Source organism: Chiroxiphia lanceolata, chromosome 3, assembly GCF_009829145.1.
Source record: "Chiroxiphia lanceolata isolate bChiLan1 chromosome 3, bChiLan1.pri, whole genome shotgun sequence".
NCBI classification, from domain to species: Eukaryota; Metazoa; Chordata; class Aves; order Passeriformes; family Pipridae; genus Chiroxiphia; species Chiroxiphia lanceolata.
In genome coordinates, this window is record NC_045639.1 from 70,077,713 (window position 1) to 70,096,958 (window position 19,246).

Genomic DNA, 19,246 nt, shown 5'->3' on the forward strand with positions numbered 1-19,246 from the left:
TGTAACTTCCCTTTCCTATTCACTCAGCTTGCCATTTTTCCAAGCCTGTACTTAAAGAACATTTGTGACTTACACTCGAACATCATGTATTTCACACTTGTTTAGTAAGGGCTTTCTAATTCTAAAGAATTGGGGCAAATTCCTGAGGAGGTGACTGGTAAGCTTCCACTGATGGGTGGGGATGTTACCATTTTTAGACCTGGAAGGTGTTGAGAACGTGTTGTCTACGAGACCTGCGCTTACTTCTTGAACCCCCCAAAAAAGCCTAATATCACTATAAAAAAAAAATTATCTGTTACTCCTCAAAGAAGGTTGTGGTGCTAAAAGAAGCTGCAGTATGGTATGTTCTGAAAGCCTTATCTTGACATTGTTGTTCTTCTCAGTTATATGTACCTCATCTGTGATCTCAAATAAAAATTATGGTCATTTTAATAGAACATTTTGATACTCAGAAACCTTACTCCCTTTTTATCTTAGTTAGCATTATGTCTGACACAGAGGCAGTCCTAGATGTGCTGGTGGACACCCCTTCCAGGGCACAGCCCAGCAAATAGCTTTGAACTGAACGTGCTGCTGACACCCAACTCTTTCTTCCAGCTGTTTGTTTCTGCACTGGCACTAGAGATTTCACTGTGCTGGCACTGCATTTGTGCAAACAGGATCAAGGAATGGATCCAAGGACGAATAACGTCACTAAAGTTTTGCGGTTTTTTTACAATTCAGATCACTTCCCTGATGTCAGCCACTGAACAACTACATAAACCCTTCTGCTGGCATGGCACAGGGAAAACCCACGCCTACAGCCCTAAGAGTGGTGAAAAGCACAGCCAATGTTACTTGCCACTTGTAATCATTCACATTCAGGCAATATTACAGCTGTCAATTAGCTTTCCTTTTGAAGTTTCTACAAGACAACCTGCCAGACACTGCAATTCAAGAAGTCAGATTTCCAAGACCCTAAGGGATGAAAAAATAGTCACTATATACAATATAACATATACACACAAATATGATCAGTTGCAGCAGTGTATGAATTAACTAATGACCACAAAGTGAAAGATTCCATCTACCCCTTGGTCACAAACTTTTCAGAACAACTGGGAACAACACAATAACATAGTGACAGTCATCCTGGTGAGATGCTTGCTTTTGATTAGATATTAGTTGCCAGTACTTTCAGAGCCAACAGGAGTACCACAGACATGGTATTTGTTCTCAGACAACTGCAAGAGAAGTGTAGGGAACAGAAAAAAGGACTCTATGTAACCTTTGCTGATCTCACCAAGGCTTTCGATTCTGTGAGCAGAAAAGGTCTGTGGCAGATTTTGGAACGTTTAAAACGTCCCCCAAAGTTCCTTAAAATGATCATCTCACTCCATGAGGATCAGCGTGGCCAAGTCAGATATGGCAGTGCACTTTCTGAGCCCTTTCTAATTACCAATGGTGTGAAACAAGGTTGTGTTCTTGCACCAACCCTATTCACAATCTTTTTCAGCATGATGCTCCAAAGGGCCACGGTAGACCTCGATGAAGAAGATGGTATCTACATTCGATATCATACTGATGGAAGCCTTTTCAACCTAAGGCGACTGAAGGCCCACACCAAGACCTTAAATCATCTTGTCCGGGAGCTCCTTTATGCTGATGACGCCGCCCTTGTTGCCCACACAGAAGCAGCTCTGCAGTGTTTAACATCCTGCTTTGCAGATGCTGCTGAGCTCTTTGGGCTGGAAGTCACCTTAAAGAAGACAGAGGTCCTCCATCAACCTGCACCTCAGGAAGTCTTCCATCATCCCCATATCACCATTGGCCAATCAGAGCTCAAATCAGTCCAGCAGTTTAATTACCTAGGCAGCCTCATCTCCTCGGATGGTAAGATTGACGGAGAGATAGACAACAGGCTAGGCAAAGGCATATAGTGCTTTCGGAAAACTCCATAAAAGAGTATGGCACAATAAACACTTGAAGAAAAGCACAAAGATCAGTGTTTACAGTCGCCATCACCTGCAACTCCCAGAACGCTTCCATCAGCGCTGCCTCTGTACAATCCTAAACATCCACTGGTCAGATTATGTGACCAATACATCTGTTCTAGAACAAGCACCAGTCACAAGTATTGAGGTCATGTTGCTGAGAACACAGCTGCGTTGGGTAGGACATGTCTCAGGATGAAGGATCACTGCCTCCCTAAGATCTTGCTTTATGGTGAGCTTGCCACTGGCTGCCGCAAGAGAGGAGCCCTGAAGAGAAGATACAAGGACTCCCTGAAGCAACGTCTCAGCCTTGGCCACATTGATCTTCATCACTGGTCTTCTCTGGCTCCAATCAGGAGGTCTAGAGACACACTATCTATAACACTGCTGCTTCTTTTGATTATGCACACAGGATCACTCTTGAGGAGAAAAGACAACGCAGAAAGAATCGTGTCTTGCCGATACCATCCAAGGAGTCTTTCTGCTGTGTCTTTTGCAACCGGACTTGTCTATCTCGCACTGGCCTCTTTAGCCACCAGCACGCTTGTAGCAAATGTGGGTAGAGTCCTTCCCAAATCTTCGTTCGTGAAGCCTAGCCATGAGTTGCCAGTACTAAAATCCCAAAGTCAAACCAGCACCTCCCCCCCGCCCTTTCTGGAATCACAGAAGTGAGTCAATGTGCTACTGAACTTGGAAAATTAAGGTTTGCCAAAAAAGACTGAAAAGAAAAACAGAAACACTGATCCGATTTCAGGCTGCCCTTTAGAACAGGATTCAGTTGCACTCGGCCTGTCAAGTATCCACTTTACCTCATCAGCCAGGAAAACCACACAGGAAAACATCTTAACTCAGGGAACAGCGGACAAGAGTATCTGAGAAACTGCAATCAAGGTACGCTCTGAGATGGAGATAGCACGCTTTAATAAATTTAATCCCCACGGCTGGGATCCGCCGGAGCCCCTGACACGCGCCCTCCCTCCACAGCTCCGGTCCCCCACCCCGGGGTAGGGCAAGGCCAGGCGGCGGCACCGCACTCCCGCCCCGCTTTCCCCGCTCAGGGCTGCCCCAGTGCTGTCCCCAGGAGGGCCCCAAGGCCAGCGGTACGGACCCAGTGCCGGGCGGGCGGGAGCCCCGGGCCCGAAGGGACGCCTACCTTCACGGCTACTTCCGGGGCCGCATCGACGGGCAGCGCCGGGGGCGCGACGGGCGGCGGGCAGAGGTGCAGCACGGCGTCGCGGCTGGCGAGCACGGCGGCGGAGCGCTGGGAGCCGCCCTCGGCCTCGGGTTCCGAGTCAGGCTCCGAGTCGGAGCCGCCGTAGGAGGCGAGCGCGGCGATCGCCGCCGACATCTTAGCGCGGAGGATGACGGGACGGGCAGGTCCTGGCAGCTCCGCAGGACTCGCCGCTTCCCTTCCCCCACAGAACGAGAGGGTTGTGGCTGCGCATTAAAAATGTGGGTCATTAAAATGGAAAACACACTCTTAAAGATAATTTATCTTTACGGGATGTACAGGCGTTCGAGGGGGGATCATCCCCCTTGGCCGCTGATGGTGTTTAACCTTTCAGGACTCTCAGGCGGGACTACAAGCTCCAGCATGCAACGCGGCGAGCCTCTTGGGGGCTTTCCCCCCAGTGCTCATCTGCGCTCTGCGTGGCAGCAAGGGAAAACATTCAAGAGCTTAGGGAGAGCTCCCGCTTTCTTCCGCACACAAAGGGTTTTCGCCGCCTCTCCAGTATAGCCCGGCGGGGCGGGGAGAGCCCGGCAACACAGGACCCTCGCGCTCCCGCCTCCTCGGCCCCGCGCCGTGCCCCGGGGAGCCCCGCCCCCCGGCGCCGATTGGCTGCCGGTACCCGGCTTCGGTTACGTCACAGCGACGGGGCCCCGCCTCCCCGACCGGGGAGAGGGAGCCCGGCGGGCCGGACTGTACCACCTGCCCGCCCGCAGGGTGGGGGGCGGTGGCGCGTGGATCAGCCCGAGCATCGGGCGGTGGGGGGGGGCGGCCGGGTTCGGCCGCCGGGTAAACAGCGCTCCCCCCCTTCCCGGCTCGGCGCGCCGGGCGAGGCCCCGCCCCTCGCGCGCGCACACACGCACACACACACACACACACACACACACACGGGGACACGCGCGCGCTGCCCGGTGTCTATTGTGAAGCCGCCGGGGACGCTCCACGCCCGCCGCCGCCGCCCCCCGGCACCCGGGGCCGCCAGCCGGGAATGGCCGGCGCCGCGTGAACTTCCAGCTCCCCCGCGGCCGCGGAGGGAGGGGCTGAGGCTGAGGGCGAGCGGCGTGAAGGTGCGAGGCGAGGGCAGGCGAGTAAGTGCCCCCCAGCCCCCGCTCCCTCCTCCCCTCGCGGTGCCCGGGGCGGGCGGGAGGGACCGGTCCCCGCTCCCCATCCCCGGCGGGACTGCGGGACGCGCCTGCCCCACAAAGGGACCGGCGCTCCCCAGGTGTTGGCCCCCTCCCCTTTGTCCGCGCCCGCGCGGGGGGCGGCGGCGGCAGGGAGGGAGGGAGGAAGGGAAGGAAGTAGGAGAGAGCGCGTCGCGGAGCCCCTTTCCCCCGTCTCCCTGCCGCCCCCGCGGGCAGCGGCAGGAGAGGGGCGTGTTGCGAGGCGGAGGAGGGGAGGGGGCCGCACTTGTGCCGGAGCGCGGGGCTTCCCTGTCCCTGCCCCTCTCCCTGTCCTGGTCGCCCCGTGTGCCCGCTCCCGGCAGGATCGCCCGGCGGGGAAGGTGCGGCGGTCGGGGCCGGGGTCAGCGGCGGGCGGGGGGCCGGGTGACGTCACCGCCGCCAGGTGCGGGGAGCGGCGCCCCCTCCCCTGCCCTCCCGGGGGACGCGGCCCCGCCGCGGGCACTGGGGCTGGCGGGGCAGGGGTGCGGGCGGGCGGCGGGCTCGCCGGCCGGAGCGGACCGGAGCGGGATTCGATCCCATCCCAGGGCAGAGCTGCTCGCTGGAACACTGCTACCATTGTTAGGCGCGCTCGGAGATCGCGGGGGATGGCCGGGAGCGAGGAGAAGCACGTAGGTTCCAACTTCTCCCAGCCCGCTCCAAAACGCCTTCCTGTGCGCCCGCCGCGCCCGCGGACAGGATGAATGGGAAATACAGAGCGCTGACCGAGAGCTGGATGTATCGCCAGGTGCGTGCATTGCACGCGCTTGCACCTGGAGCCGTACATTGCCATGACTTCCCTTGGAGCTGCATGTGCTTTCAGAATTAAAGTGAGCACACAGTGACATCTAATTGTGACACAGCGGCATTTAATCTGATTAAATGCTCTAGTTTGATTTTTCCACCCTTTTCAGCAGTTACGGTTTGAAGCATTTGTTTCCTTAGTTTGAGAAGGTACCACTTGGTTTTTTTTTTTTCTTTTTAAGATAAAGTAAACGTAGAGGACGTATAGAAAGTGTTTATAGCATGGAGTGGAACAAGGTGCTACATTTAGATCTGTTCTATTAAACACAAGCATGCCTCTTCTTTGTATGCTAGAATCAGAATTTTAGGTAAAAGTCTCACATTTTCGGCACTGAGACCTTTTGTTTGCGTCTCCAACAGCTGAGATATACTACATTTAACTAGCATTTCATATGGTAATGAGTTGACTTTTTCATCTTAAATCTATGGATGATGAATCCCTAAGTAAGGAAAGCTATATGATGCTTCAAATGAATCACTGCTTATTAATATCAAAAGTGGTTCTTCCACTGCAGTCAGTTTGTTTATTGGCAGTAATTGTTAACTGATTCCATATGACTGCATTCCTTTTTCTCTTGGTATGCAGATCCTGGGTGTTTTCTGAAGTTCAAAGGTCTGCCTCCCAAAAAGGGAAAAATTTCAAGATCTATTTCTACAACCAGTCTGTGATATTCTGTCTGAAGAACTGTGTTGAAAATCATTAAACTAATTCTGCTTTGTTATCCTTGAATTTTAAATTTTTAATTCATAAAGATTTGGTAGTTTTTTTTGAGTTTGTTCACCTGTGTTTTGTCCAGACACTCTAAATTGCTTACCAGTAATGTAATCATCCAGGATTCTAGATGCTTTCATTGTAGAACTTATGAAAATCACTTACTGGTTTAAATTAGTTGCATTTCTGGTACCATCAGGCTAGTATGTAAGCAAACACATGTGAAGGCATTCAGTGGAATACTGACTGAAGTTTCGTGTTGCTTAAATGGTAGCAAAGATAGCAAAGATTAATTTTCAGCAAGCATGCTGGTGTCACTTTTGGGTTTGAAAAACTGACTTGACTACACTTGAAAAGTGTAGGTGGATAATATACATAGATATCTAAAATCTGGTTTTGTCAGAAAAGCTGAGAAATTGCTGCTGGTCATTTGTGGAGAGATATGTTAACACATTGACTATTAACTGCATATTTGTGATTTCAAGAAGGGGTTGATTGGTGTAAAAGAAACCGCAAGATTTTTTAAAAAGGTCTGCTCATTGATTACTGTATGTGTGTATGATTACTGTATGCTGTATGTTCTCTTTTAATTGGGTTCCACAAAACGTATTATGTTATGCGTTGGATGCTGCTGGTTCTGAAGGCAGACTGAAGTAGTAGGTGGAAGGTGGTTTGGCTTACTTGGCTTTGCTTTCCATCCAGCTTCTTCACTGCTGTTTTTCCTTGCAGTCACTTTGCTTCTCTTGCTTTGATTTTCCAAAGGAAGATAAAAGCATCCCACTTTGTACAGCACTTTTGCATATAAAGAGGGCCTTTTTGGCACCTGTTTGTTATTACTCCCAAGGGTAAATACTATACCAAGTATTACTGTACCTTTTCCCCTGGACACTCATAGCATCTTGATTTCATGAATTTATCATTTGCTTAAGTAGTTATCTTTGAGAATTCTACTTCTCTGTCAAATTTGGATGGATTCAACCAGTTTCCAAGTGGAGGAACACTCACCAAACACCTCTCCCTGCCCCAAACTTCCTGTATGAGATTGATTTCCTTAACAGTCTGGGCTTAAATATATTAAGTTTTAACTCAACATTTCACAAATTTTCCTTCACATCAGTCTCTTTCTTCCCTGTAGTTGATAATGAAATCTATTTTCCTCTGCTTTTAATATATTTTGTCCTACTTTCTTTTCCCTTTACTTGTTCTTTCATAGTTCTTTTTTTGTTGCTTTCCAGGATGGAGGTGCTTTATCTCACACCCTATGTTTTCCCTTGGTTTTTCTTCCCCACAGAAAATGATGCGTATAATCCTGCTTATTCTATTTTTTTCTCTATATATGGTTTTTTACAGTCTTAAATTGCTATCAGCCCACTTACAGTTCTTGGTGGATGAGAAATGAGTGTATCTGCAAGTCTGCAGTTTGGAGGAAAGGGTAAAAAAAAAAACATGATACTTTTCAGGCAGAGGATTGAACTAAAATATCAGGCTCTGTTGTCTGTGGGAAATACAGTGTTTGAAAGAAAACAAGTTTTTTTTTCCTTTGTTCATATACTTTTGGCTGCTGAGAAAAGGTATCATGATGGAAGTCTTATCAGGTTACTGTTACTGCATTTGGATTGGGCCTTTTTATAACCACCTTACCTGTGTGTCTGATGCATCTTAATGTATTCTAGTTTAGCTGCTTTGGAGAGTGAAGCACCTTTTGTAACTCCTGTTCTGCTTTTTCTTCCGCCTTGGAGGCTCTGACTGCTGTAAGGGTGATAGTACCTCTTTTCCAGTTTTTGTGTTTTTGGACTATGTCCCGGATTCTGAAAGATACCAAGGCGCCAGATTGCAATAAGAGTTCTCTGTTCCAGTACATCTGTGAATCAGTCTCTTTAGGTTTTTTGGGAGGGATCTTGAGGTCGTCTGACACAGATTACAGGCTATATATTTCATGTTTACAAGGTGTGGTTTCACAGAGAGAAACGTACAAGATAAGACTCAAGCAACTTAGACTGTGGTACTTATTTCAGATGACTGCAAACAAAGCAATTTTTTTGCAGAACCACTTCTTCCCTAGAGGATGGAAGCTGTGCAGCCTCTTCAAACTACTCAAGTACTTAGGCAGTGCTGTGAACTGCGTCTTATAACACAAGCTGAACAAATGATGGGTTGGACAGGCAGCAAAACTAATTATAGACTTTCAGGAATATAAACGTAATTATCATAATTATAAATTATCATATCTTTAACACTGGGTTTCTTAATTCTCTAAAAATATTTTTTTATCCGTTAAAGAACAGAAAATGCCATCAAAAGTGTATACATTTCTGAAAATATATTATGTGCCTGTATTTTGGAGAGGGTGGGAAGCTAAATAAATAGCTTACTTATGCTAGTCTGTTGGTGTGATAAATTACATTATACACACAAAGAACTACAGAATAACAAATGTAGTTATGTTTTAACAAAGCACTTAACAAAGAGCAGAAATAATGAATAGTTTTCAATGAGTTTATACCTTTCTGTTGGTTGACTTTTTAGTTAGATGCTATGGTTACAACACGAATTTAGTCTTCTGACAGCAGACTCCATGCAGAAGTAAATTATTATAAAGGCCCTTACAGTATGACACTTGAAACTTATTAAAAAACAGGAATCTATTCTAAAGCCAGATGTGGGTTTTTTGGCATACAATAGAAGTCATTAAATTCTGTTGAAGCATTTTTATTACAGCTAGGGCATTTGTACTGTCTTTTCCCCTTTCTTCCTGCTCTGTGGTAGGCTGTATTCATTTTCTGTGAGTATTAATAGGGTGTTTGTTTTTATTTGGCTCTTGTTCGCACAAATTTGGAGAACCTCAATGTACTTGAGTCCAATTTAGTAGAAAATTGGTCAATAGATTTTAAGTTACTGAAGGAGAGCTTCTAACAAATACTTTGCAAGTGATCTCATAAACCTTGCATAGGGAACAGGTCTAAAAATCATTGGGTGCTCTTAATGGAAAAACGTGCACCTGTAATTCTCATCCTTTTCAATCACAACTGCCTGTAGATAGAAGTATGTGATGACAGCAAAGACTGATAGTAGACTCAGTAGTACTAACTAGTATTACTGATGTATATATGCTGATGTATATACTGCTTCTATAGTGACAGTTGTGCCTCACTAACCTGCCAGGGGTTTTGATTGCAGTAATAGCGTAGCAGATTAAATTTGAATATAATTCTAATTTGAATATACTTTTGAAAGGTATAATCAAAGATTCCTCAAACCAGGCTATTAAATAAAGAAACCATGATGTGAAAGGTAAACTACTTTCATGGATCACAAAAATCTCTGAGAGAAGGCTTAATGTTTTGTCTTAAAATCAGGAGCTGTTCAATATTTTCTATTAATCATTTGTAGAATTTGATTAATGAAGTGGAATTATTTACTGAGGATTCAAAACCATTTAATCAAATTCAGAAATACTGGAAAGATCACTTGAGAAATCTAAGTGAGCTGTGTGGAAGGACAGCAGGGTGACAGGTAAAACTGCTTCTTGGTATATGCAAAACAGTGTGTTTAGGAAGCAGAAAATAAGATACTGTTTATATGTCTTAGGAGTTCCTAAATTAACAGTATTAATATAACAAAAAAAATTAAGCATTATTACAGTATGCTAAGGTAGTGTTACCTAATTTATAGCTGTAATCAGATGTGGGGAAAAAAATAGAGAAGGAAATACCATTGTATACAAATTCATTAGTTCTTATCTGTTATTTAAAATGTGTTATTAACTGTTAGTTTAAAAGAGATAAATCACAGTGTTGTAGAGAGTTTGATACAATGGATACGCCAGAGTTTTTCAAGGGAATGAGAAGATTGGAATTATCTACCCAGTGAAATGAAAGACAGATCAAAAAAGTGAGGAGTGGGAAACTCCTCATGTGACTTTATGCTCTCCAATAGCAAGTGTAAAAGCAAAACCACTGCAATCAGTAAAAGGCAATTTATTGGAGCCATATGATTTTTGTGAGAAGAGGGGAATTGAGACTCTTTCCCTGCATCCCCTGAATGTACCTGTATGTCTTTCCATATATGTATGTATCCATATGTCTGTCTGTCATTCACTGAGACTAATTCTCTTGGATACACAGAATCAGCTTAAAGTCCTTACTTTATTTCTTTCAAACCAGTAATTTGAACTTTGTTCTTTCTCATCGGAGATGACTGCTCAAATAAATTAATATTCATTGCAGTTAGATATTCTCAGGTTTCTATAGCTGAAATAAATGTTGTAATTTCTGGGCTTTGGAGTAATTTTCTGGCTGTTTGGTGTAATGAACTGTTTTACACAAAATGAAGCCGTCCAAAATGGGGATAATGAGAGAAACTCTTACATCAGTAGATTGAATATGGAAATGGCTTGTAGCATGGGGATGGCAAGTCTAAACACAAATAATGAATGTAAATTGATGTATGAAAGGAAACTAGGAAACTGTCTTAGGCCAGTCCAGCAAGCTTATGAGGGTCCTTTCTGGAGGTGGAGTCATCTTTCAGACTAACCCTTTTCTCTAGTATCTGCCCTGCATAATAGATGCATAGGTTATGGAAAACTGGAAGAGCATTTGACACTAAGGTACTTTACTGGTCGTATTTATGCTAAATATTATATTGAAGTGGCTGGTCCAGCAGCACCCAGTTGTCAGTTCTGACGTAATGGCTATGGAGTAGCCAAAATCAAAATTGTCAGATACGTTTCTACAACATGACACTGTTCATGGTTTGAGGATCTTTTACCTTCCAGGCATGTTCAGAATGGTGATGTGGGTTCACATAGATTGCCTGACAGATCAGCTGTACCAGTTAAGCAGTTTTCTGCAAAAGGTTCTCATTGTCATAAGACAAAACCAGCACCTTCTGTAGTGATTTTGACACAGGCCTTCAAGTAATTTAAAAAAAAAAATTAGGAAAATCACAAGTCATATTTATAACTTGATAATATGTGTGAACTTAAGTAGTTCAACCAGCTCTTGTAAAAGTGGCGTGCAGAGTCAGCTTTCCAGTAAAAAAAGGAAATGCTTAACTTGTTAAATCTTGTTCAGCCACTAGCCACTGAATGTGTGTGCAGAAATGCTTATAGAGGTCTTTTAACTCTCTACTGGTTCTGCCTTTTGTTAGTATTAAAGGAGAAGGCTGTGACTGTCAAACTTTTCCAGTTGTGATTCCATGTGCAGTTGTGAAACTTAGTAGGCTTGAGAACACAACTAAAAATACAAGTTGAGTTTGTTATAGATGCTCTTTCTTTGGAAACCTCTCTTCAGGAACAAGGCTTTTACAAAAATTGTGTAATGTGTGGGGGAAAAAAATTCACTTCTCTACCTCCCAGCTACCCAATCTGGCCAATGTTAGTCTCTGGTGGTAATACAAGACAGTGATATTTGTTACATCTTAATAATCTGAGCAACCTGTTCTGGTTGACATTGTGTTGGGCATCCTCAAATGTTCTATGATTAGATGATCTTCACAGCAGGAGGAAAAATTATCTTACTCTTAATTTAGGAGAAGCTATAGGTGGCCTTGAGTGCTGTAGAAGTGGTAATGAAAGTTTCTGGAACTGCAATTTAATCTGAATTTGCTCTTGTGAAAACACGTCAGAACTGATAGAACACGTGTTTGGTGTTGCAGGGATCTACAGTGCAGCTGAAGAATGGCATTATATGGCAGAATACATATGCATATCAGTCATATGCAGAATGAACTCATGTTACTCCATAGTCGTGAAGATTCAAGACTGTTGCACTACGGAAGCTTCAGATGTGACTACTCACTTGAAACAATGCTGTCTGTGTCTGCAGGCAAGACAACAGAATGCATTCTGTGGCTCTGGCTAGCATGAGGGGTCTGGTAAACCAAAACAAACCTGAGTTACAAAGGAGTTAACAGTTTTTGTTTCCCATGGGAGTGAACATAAAGCAAATCTGCCTTCGGCAAGTTCTATGATACAGGGAGAGGTTCTGTCCAATTCAGTCCAAAAAGAATATATTGTCTACCAGCTGTGATGTCCAGTAATGGAAATCAGATAGTAGGGATTATGTGTGCCAAGCCGATTTAGCTAGACTTTTAACCATTCTACTTCTAACTATAAAGAAGATTTTATTTCTTAGTCTAGAAAATGGAAAAAGTTTTATTAGCGAGAAGGAAGATTTTTGTTCATATCATAAGACTAATAGAGGTCCAGTTCTTGTCGGAGAAGAATTGGACCTCTATTCCGTACTTGTGGCTACTATGCTGATAAATATATTATTTTTTTCCAGATGATAAGTGTACATGTCTTTAAGCTCTGGACAGGTTTGTATTCCTCCTACATGGTCATCTCTCTCGTCTTCAGGAAGGTTCAGAGTCAGGCTTCATGGCTCGAATCTTTACGAGTACTGGTAGTATTCGTTAAAAAAAAAATTATAGTAGTGATATTATATCAAAGGGGAAAAGGGACTCTTATTTCTTCTCAGTTTTTACCTGATGCCTTATATACCAAACTCACTATAGCAATTGAGGTAAATGGGATTGATTCTTAAGATCTGTCATATTTGATAGATTCTTAACGGACTAATATATTTATAGATTGTCTTCTAGTAAACTGTAGGTTCCTCAAAAGTTTATTATCTGCTTATTCATTAGACATCTGATCAGTGTTGTGAAAAGATTACTCTCTTGAAACCTGTGGACCATTCCTTTTAGTGTCTGATGATTTGCTTAATACAGCGTAGCATGTAATACTCGTAATGAGGTTTTCGTGGTGGATCGCTGTGGCCCAATGATGGGACATCTTGATAAATGTATATACTTTTGTGACGTAAAGTTTTTCTTAATTCTGAACTTCTGACAGCAACTCACCACACTCTCTGCTTAGATGTTAGAGGGTTCCCATAGGAAATAGACACTTAATGATTAGTGTTGTCCTAAAGTAATACTTGATAAGAAGTTTCGTGTAGAATAACTTCTTGATAGAGAAAAATCCATGTTGCTTTGAATGCTTTCAGACTCTTGCCGTGAAAACCAACCCTTAATTCTATCTTTCATTGTTCCTGGGAATACATTGAAAAGCAAAGCTATTTGTGTATAGAAACAATCTAAATGGGTCATCTTCTGTGTCTGAGTATTTTCAGAAATGTGTTTTCCCTAGCTCGGTGCTTGCATATGAAGCACTGGCTACCAAATCTGATTTTTTGAGCCTGAATGTAGTAAGAAGCAAGTGTTTCAGGTTTTTGGAATCCCAAACAATACGCTGATTGTAGATATTCTAGTCCATTCTTGATTATAATGACCTTCTTTATTAATAGTAATTTTTTCTTTGAAACCTTCTGTGTCATTACAGAAAGAATCTTTTTAGAAAAAAGGGTTAACTTTATTAAGCAAAGAGGTAAGGGTATGGTTTTAACATAGAGACAGTTGGAAAAGAAAATCATAAGAACTATATGATACAGTCATAAAACGTGTTGGATGTTGATATTCTGTTTTTTGGTCAGTTTTTCTTTTGATGCATGTTTCCTAGAGAGACCTAAGGACTCTGCTCCATGGTAACCTTCTAGTAGTCTGAGAAAGACTTCTAAGAACAGATTCTTTTCTACCTGTTTTATGTATCCTTTTTCATAAATTCGCAAGCTTGTGTTTCAAAACTTTCAAATGTACACTGTAGGTTTTTAACATTGATTTCTCACCTTTCTGAAAAGTCTGACTTGCAACATGAGGCTTCTCATCTGTTTTATTTTGGGTTTTTTTTACTTGCAGCTTGCATATATACAATTTTGCAGTTTATTAATTTTCAAGACATTAATTTTTTTTAGTCCTAATACACATTTGTTAGCTTTATTTTTAGAGTACTCAGCTACCTCTAAGCTGGAGTTGCAGACAAAATGATAGGTGGCTTTGATTTCACGTTGAAAGAAGAGCAACCCTTTGGACATTGTTGTTGAAAGGATTGTGGAGAAGTCTGATTCACCTGTACGTGGGAACAGTACTTTGATTCAAAAGAAACACTTCAGAAAAATATATATTGTGTATGACTTTTGGAATGTTGAAATATCTGGAGTCTTATAGAAAGAAAATGCACAGAGTTAGAGCCCTTTGAAAAATGCAGACGTTTTAGAATACTTAAAACAGACAATGAAACATTTGATTGTAATTATAATAATCATATTGTTGTTCAGATTGGTGTGGGGTTTTTCTTTTAACTTTCTTCATGAAAATTTATAACTGGTACATGGTGGTCTCACTGTTGTGCATGTATTAATTTTGGGTAGAATTATGCAAGCCTTGGAGATAAGATTTAATAAGTGACATGCAGATCTATTTAAAGAAATGTAAGATATGGAGGATGTATTGTGTGTCCTAACTGCTGAGTCACACACTAATGCTTACTCTATTTCTGCTCTTGTGAATCTTGAATTGTTTGGTGCTTAGTGGAACAACAGCAAAGGGAAGGTGAATAGTTTTCCAATTTGTGTTTGTCTATAATGTATTTTTAATATATGCATTTTCCCCCACGGGAGGTGGGAGACATGCTTTGAACTTCCAGAAAGCCAAGGAAGATGTTTCTGCTTTGTAGGGGCCAGACCTAATATCAAAGATGGGTACTCTGTCTCCTGGCCAACATTTTTTAAGAGGAAAATAAGGGCAACTCCTTCATTCTTTTAAGGAATGAATGTAAGCAGCTGTGTTCATCTTCAGTGAATAAAGAAGATTGCCTATAGGTTTAAATCTGTCAGGTGAAAACTAGAAGAGGAATGGAATATAAAATTCACTTGTCTTTACTGTCATTCATAGATTTTTTTAGATTCATATCATACTGTATGTTGGTAGTCTAGAAGCTTAAATGAGGATTCTTCTCTGAAAGGTGGTCCATACTGCTGTGGGCATATGATGGGGCTGAGGCAGTGCTGGTTCATTTCCAGACATCTGAACAGATACCTGTCTTCAGGTGTCCAGGCAGATCTATTGTAAATGTTTTATTAGATCTAGGCTTTAACAGTATTTCATATGTGACCAAATGGTATGTAAAGCAAAGTTGCTTGACACAACCCATAAATTTTGGTTTTTTGTTTCGGTGTGGGTTTTTTTGTCTGCTTTTTTATGAGAATAAAGCCATCTATGTGGCAGTGAAAAAATGTATCTTTTAAATGAAAACTGACACACTTGGGTCTGTGGAAATGGAGTCATGGTGTCTCTTTCTTAACATACTTAATAGAAAAACTGAGTATGCCTCAAAATAAACACTGGTGGTGTTTTTTTCTTTTTTTTTGTGTACCTCCACTCCTCCTGATATTTCAGTATTGAGTGAAGCAAAGTTGTTGGATGCATTTTGAGTACTGTGAATTTGTTTTATAACATATTAGTAGTCTTGAGTGCTGTTTGGGGACAGATAAAAGTTATGGTGACCAGTAATTGTCATATCATGGTTTGATAGGGAAATGAGAATGTTTAGGCTGTGGAACCATGTTTCATGTGTGATTACAAACTTTCCTCCTTCACCCGAACTCCAGTCTTAGAAAGATCATGTTCTTTCCTGGACACGTTAAGTTTAGAGTCATGCTATTTTCCTCTCAGTCTTCTAAATATGGCACCTCTGTAAGTGCTGTTTTACTGTCAGCTTTTTTATTGCAATGGAGCATGATTTTATGAAGGTGATCTATTTCTACAGGCAATGGAGGACCTTTGAGTAGAAAATTCAACACCTGTCAGTGTGTTGTTTCGCCATTTTCAGTGCCTGATATCCTTAAGCTTTTCTTCCTGAGTCTGGTGGTGTGCTGCAAGCCTCCACTGCTATGAAGGCAGCTAATAAGAGTGTAAATAGAACTTTTTCTAAAACTGGTAGTTTTAGAAACTTCCTTTGAAGCTGCTGCAAATCTGTTTGCAGCAGTTTGAGAAACACCGGCTTGGTTTGACTGTCCTTGCTCAGTTGTACCTCTGTCCATACCAATAGGACACAGCTGAGAATGAGGAATGTGGCGAGACGATAGGTTCACTGTCTGCTTTCAGTGGAGAAAGGAAGATACCTGAAAGTGTTGCTTTCCTAAAGGGCAGTGATGAACTTCCCTTAGAGAATGCCATCTAATGCCTTCTCACCTCAGCACTTTGCCATCCATGGTCTGTCATACCTACCCAAAATGGCCCTGGAGAGAGCCAAAGGGGTCACTGTGCTTCAGTGCAACATTAAAAGCCCTTAAGATTGACAGCTGCTGTCATGGAGAAAGAGATCTCCATGGATGTTGTCTGACTGCTGCTTTTTAGTAGCTGAAGAGCCCTCAGTCACTTTAACGTTCTGTTGTGATGTGTATATAATGGATATTTCACGGAATTCATAAGTTACTCTTTGTCAGAACATTTTGAACTTCAGGTATTAGAAACTAATTGAAGTGAACATTTCACTTCAGCCCTTGCTGACCTCTGCAATCCACGTTAGTGCTTGAGATAGTAGTTGCATTCACTCAGCCATTAAACAACTTCTAGAGCTCTACCCTCTGATCTCAGGAGTGTAGTTTTCTTAATGGGGTTTTTTGAAGTTGACTATAAAAGAAAGACAACAGCTACTGTCAGAAGAATTAAGCAGTAGTGTGCAATGTGAATAGGTTAGTTTAACTCAGTCCTAAATATAATTCTTCTAAAAATAACTCTACTCCAAACAATAAAAAGTGACATGGCTTGACAGCATGTTTTAGCAGACATTGACAAAATGTTGATTTCTACTTTTTGAGCTTTTAGATAAAAATAAGCAAAAAAAAAAAATTAAAAAAATGTAAGCAAAACTAATTAAAATAATTTAAAATAATTTAAACTCTTCTTAGTAGATGTTGTTGCTTATTACACTGTACTTGTCTGCTTTTTGTGTCAGATGAACACTAATAAACATTTAATATGTCTTTTGATTATTTTTTTTCCTCGTCTTACCATTGTCTTCTCTTTTCTACAAAATGGCAGTGCTAAGGTAGTATCTAGTTTGAGCAAGGGACAACACCCTCAGTTGTGGAAGAAGTTACTGTTCACAGTTCTTACGTTTTCATTCCTTGCTAAGTGAGGTGGTAAATAAAATGCTTTGTTCTCTTTTTGTGGTAGAGGTAAGTCTTGTCTGCATAATCAAGTAGAATGATAAGGTGCAGGACTTGTTTTGATATGTAGATATCATACACAAGGCTAGGCAAGTAAATGTATTACAAACTCTTACAGCTAGTGTCAAGCTGTGCTTGCTTACATTGGTGGGTCACTTTAATGTGAGTATGTGGAAGGCTGAATCATTTTAACAGCTTAATCATTTTAGTGAGTTGTAAAGTAAAGTTATTGCTTGAATTTTTTTTCTAATTGCTAAATAAATTGTAATAAAGAATTCTTTCCATTTTTTATTCTAGTTGTGAGTCTTATCACTTTTTCAAATATTTTAAAGGTTGGAGTGCTTAAACGGAAAAAAAACCTGTTTGGTTGGAAACCAATAACTCAGAAATGCCGGTTTAACAGGTGAAGAATAGGATTTGGAAAAGCAGAGGAAAATTACAAACAAGAACAACAAGCAGTCTCAGCATCATGTGTGGCAGTTACGTTCTGATAAGAAATTTGCTCAGGTCCCCAACTGAGTCTTAAAAATTCTTCCACCAATTAGAGGAAACTCGAGTGTTGTTGTCTGCATAATAGTCTCCTTTCTGGATATTGCTAAATCACCCATTATAACATAATTTATGTAGGTGTTTTAAGAAACCATTTTTTTAAAGTATTACAGCTTTTTGGTAATGAGCCAGATTCAGCAAAATAAAATCCACTCTTGAAATCTGCTAAGATGGTGTGCAAAATAACATCTTTACTCACAATTTGTTTTTCCCTTATATGCCAGTTCACATGTTCAAGTGAAATCCTGTCTGTCTTTCACTAAACTTGTGCTTCTTACAGAGAATACATATTCTTCATGAAAAAGGCAGCTTGGTATTTGCTTGCTTCTCAGTGTATTTGGTTTTTTCATTGGTAGTTCTTAGAAAATTTCAAAGTGAAAAGTCAGAATCTAAACCTTGTCATATTCCTTTTCTTTCCAGTTACAGACTATGGATTAAAGCAGTTTTGTCACAAGAGGAAAAAATTTGGTTCCAGAGCCTCTTGTGCTAACACAACTACTTAGCTTTCTAGCGTAGGTGAGCTGTGGTTGGGAATGGGCTGGGAAGATTTCAAAGTTATTTTCCCAAGCTAGTGATAGGTCTTTGGAAGAAAACAGATGACTACCGATGAAGAAAAAACCAAATCACAATCTAACAGGCAAGTGAAAGCTTGTAGCTAAAAAACCATCAACAAAATACCCCTTTCCTTCACCTGAAAGGCTGAAACAATGAATGCAGACTAGTCAGTCATACTCTGAATCATTTATTTTTTTTGTTTTCAAAGTGTGTTCTATCTACTTCATGCTTAGCAATTTGTTTTACTGACTTCAAGAGGACAACAGTTCTGCAAACATGAGGAAACCCCGTTGTGGTCAGTCTTCCATGTGTGCAAGAGAGAGTTTTTTTTGGTTCCTTTCAGGATGGAATGACAACGATGGTGTCCGTGTTGTGTGATCACATCCTGGTGTGATGAAGCTGCAAGACATATGGATGAGTGGGATCAATAGATGGCATTATTTGTGAAGGCACAGAAGTTAATCACTAAGATAAGATGAGTGAAGCAGTGCAGCAAGAAACTGTAAAGAGGAGTCAGATGGAATAGAAAAAAAAAGGCATTTGTGATTTTTTTCAAATGCCTACTGAGTTTGAAGGGCATTGGAGGCTTCTGTATGATTTCTCCCTTAGGAAAATTAACTTTAAAAACTGCTCATTTTTCTCCTAAATTATTAAAAGCCCCTACCCTTTTGAAATTGGTAGTAAAATTCTCAAGGTTTTCTTTAATGATGTATTGAATGTTGATAGAGAGCTTTATATATATATATATATATAGATAGATAGATATAGATGGTATGTACTGTGGAGAGGATTGAAATGATAGAAGACATGCAAGGAAGAGGAAGTCAGTCTGGGAGCTGGAAAAGGGGGAAGGAAGATAAATCTGGTGTGTAGATAAACAATTTAGGAAAAAAGTGAAAGGAGAAGGAGCTTTGGAAGAAATGTCTAACATGAGGATGTGTACATTTGAGAAGAAATGGAGAACAGCAGTTAGGGAAAGGAAAATAACCTTTCTTCTGGGAAATAAAATCCTGTACACAAATAAAATCAATGGAAAATATGATTGCAAACAGAAGCGAAGGGAGAAAAGTAAGCAAAGAAAGGTAACAAAAATACTAAGGAAGCAGAGGAACAAAATGCGGATCCATCCTAAATAGGGGTCTTATTTAAGGAAAGAAAACCACCTGAATTTACAAACAATCTTACAACAGAGTAAT

At 41.5% G+C, this 19,246-nt stretch overlaps 2 protein-coding genes across 7 annotated transcripts in view; one reads left to right on the top strand and one right to left on the bottom strand.

Annotated features, from left to right (window-relative positions):
• CDC40 (cell division cycle 40) overlaps window positions 1–3,360 on the bottom strand; it is a 38,968-nt gene extending 35,608 nt beyond the window's left edge. Inside the window, exon 1 of one of the 2 annotated variants that reach the window (XR_004356301.1) lies at window positions 3,127–3,360. Coding sequence is in view for 1 of the 2 variants with exons in the window: in XM_032683978.1 (XP_032539869.1) it covers window positions 3,127–3,321 (195 nt within the window). In the remaining variant the exon portion in view is untranslated. The remainder of the gene's footprint in view (window positions 1–3,126) is intronic. The other variant, XM_032683978.1, reaches the window with a different exon arrangement.
• A 504-nt stretch (window positions 3,361–3,864) lies between these two features.
• Window positions 3,865–19,246, top strand: part of WASF1 (WASP family member 1) — an 87,145-nt gene continuing 71,763 nt past the window's right edge. The window contains exons 1-2 of one of the 5 annotated variants that reach the window (XM_032684195.1): window positions 4,194–4,289; window positions 4,945–5,106. The gene's annotated coding sequence lies outside the window, so the exon portion shown is untranslated. The other 4 variants (XM_032684193.1, XM_032684198.1, XM_032684194.1 and 1 more) reach the window with 4 other exon arrangements.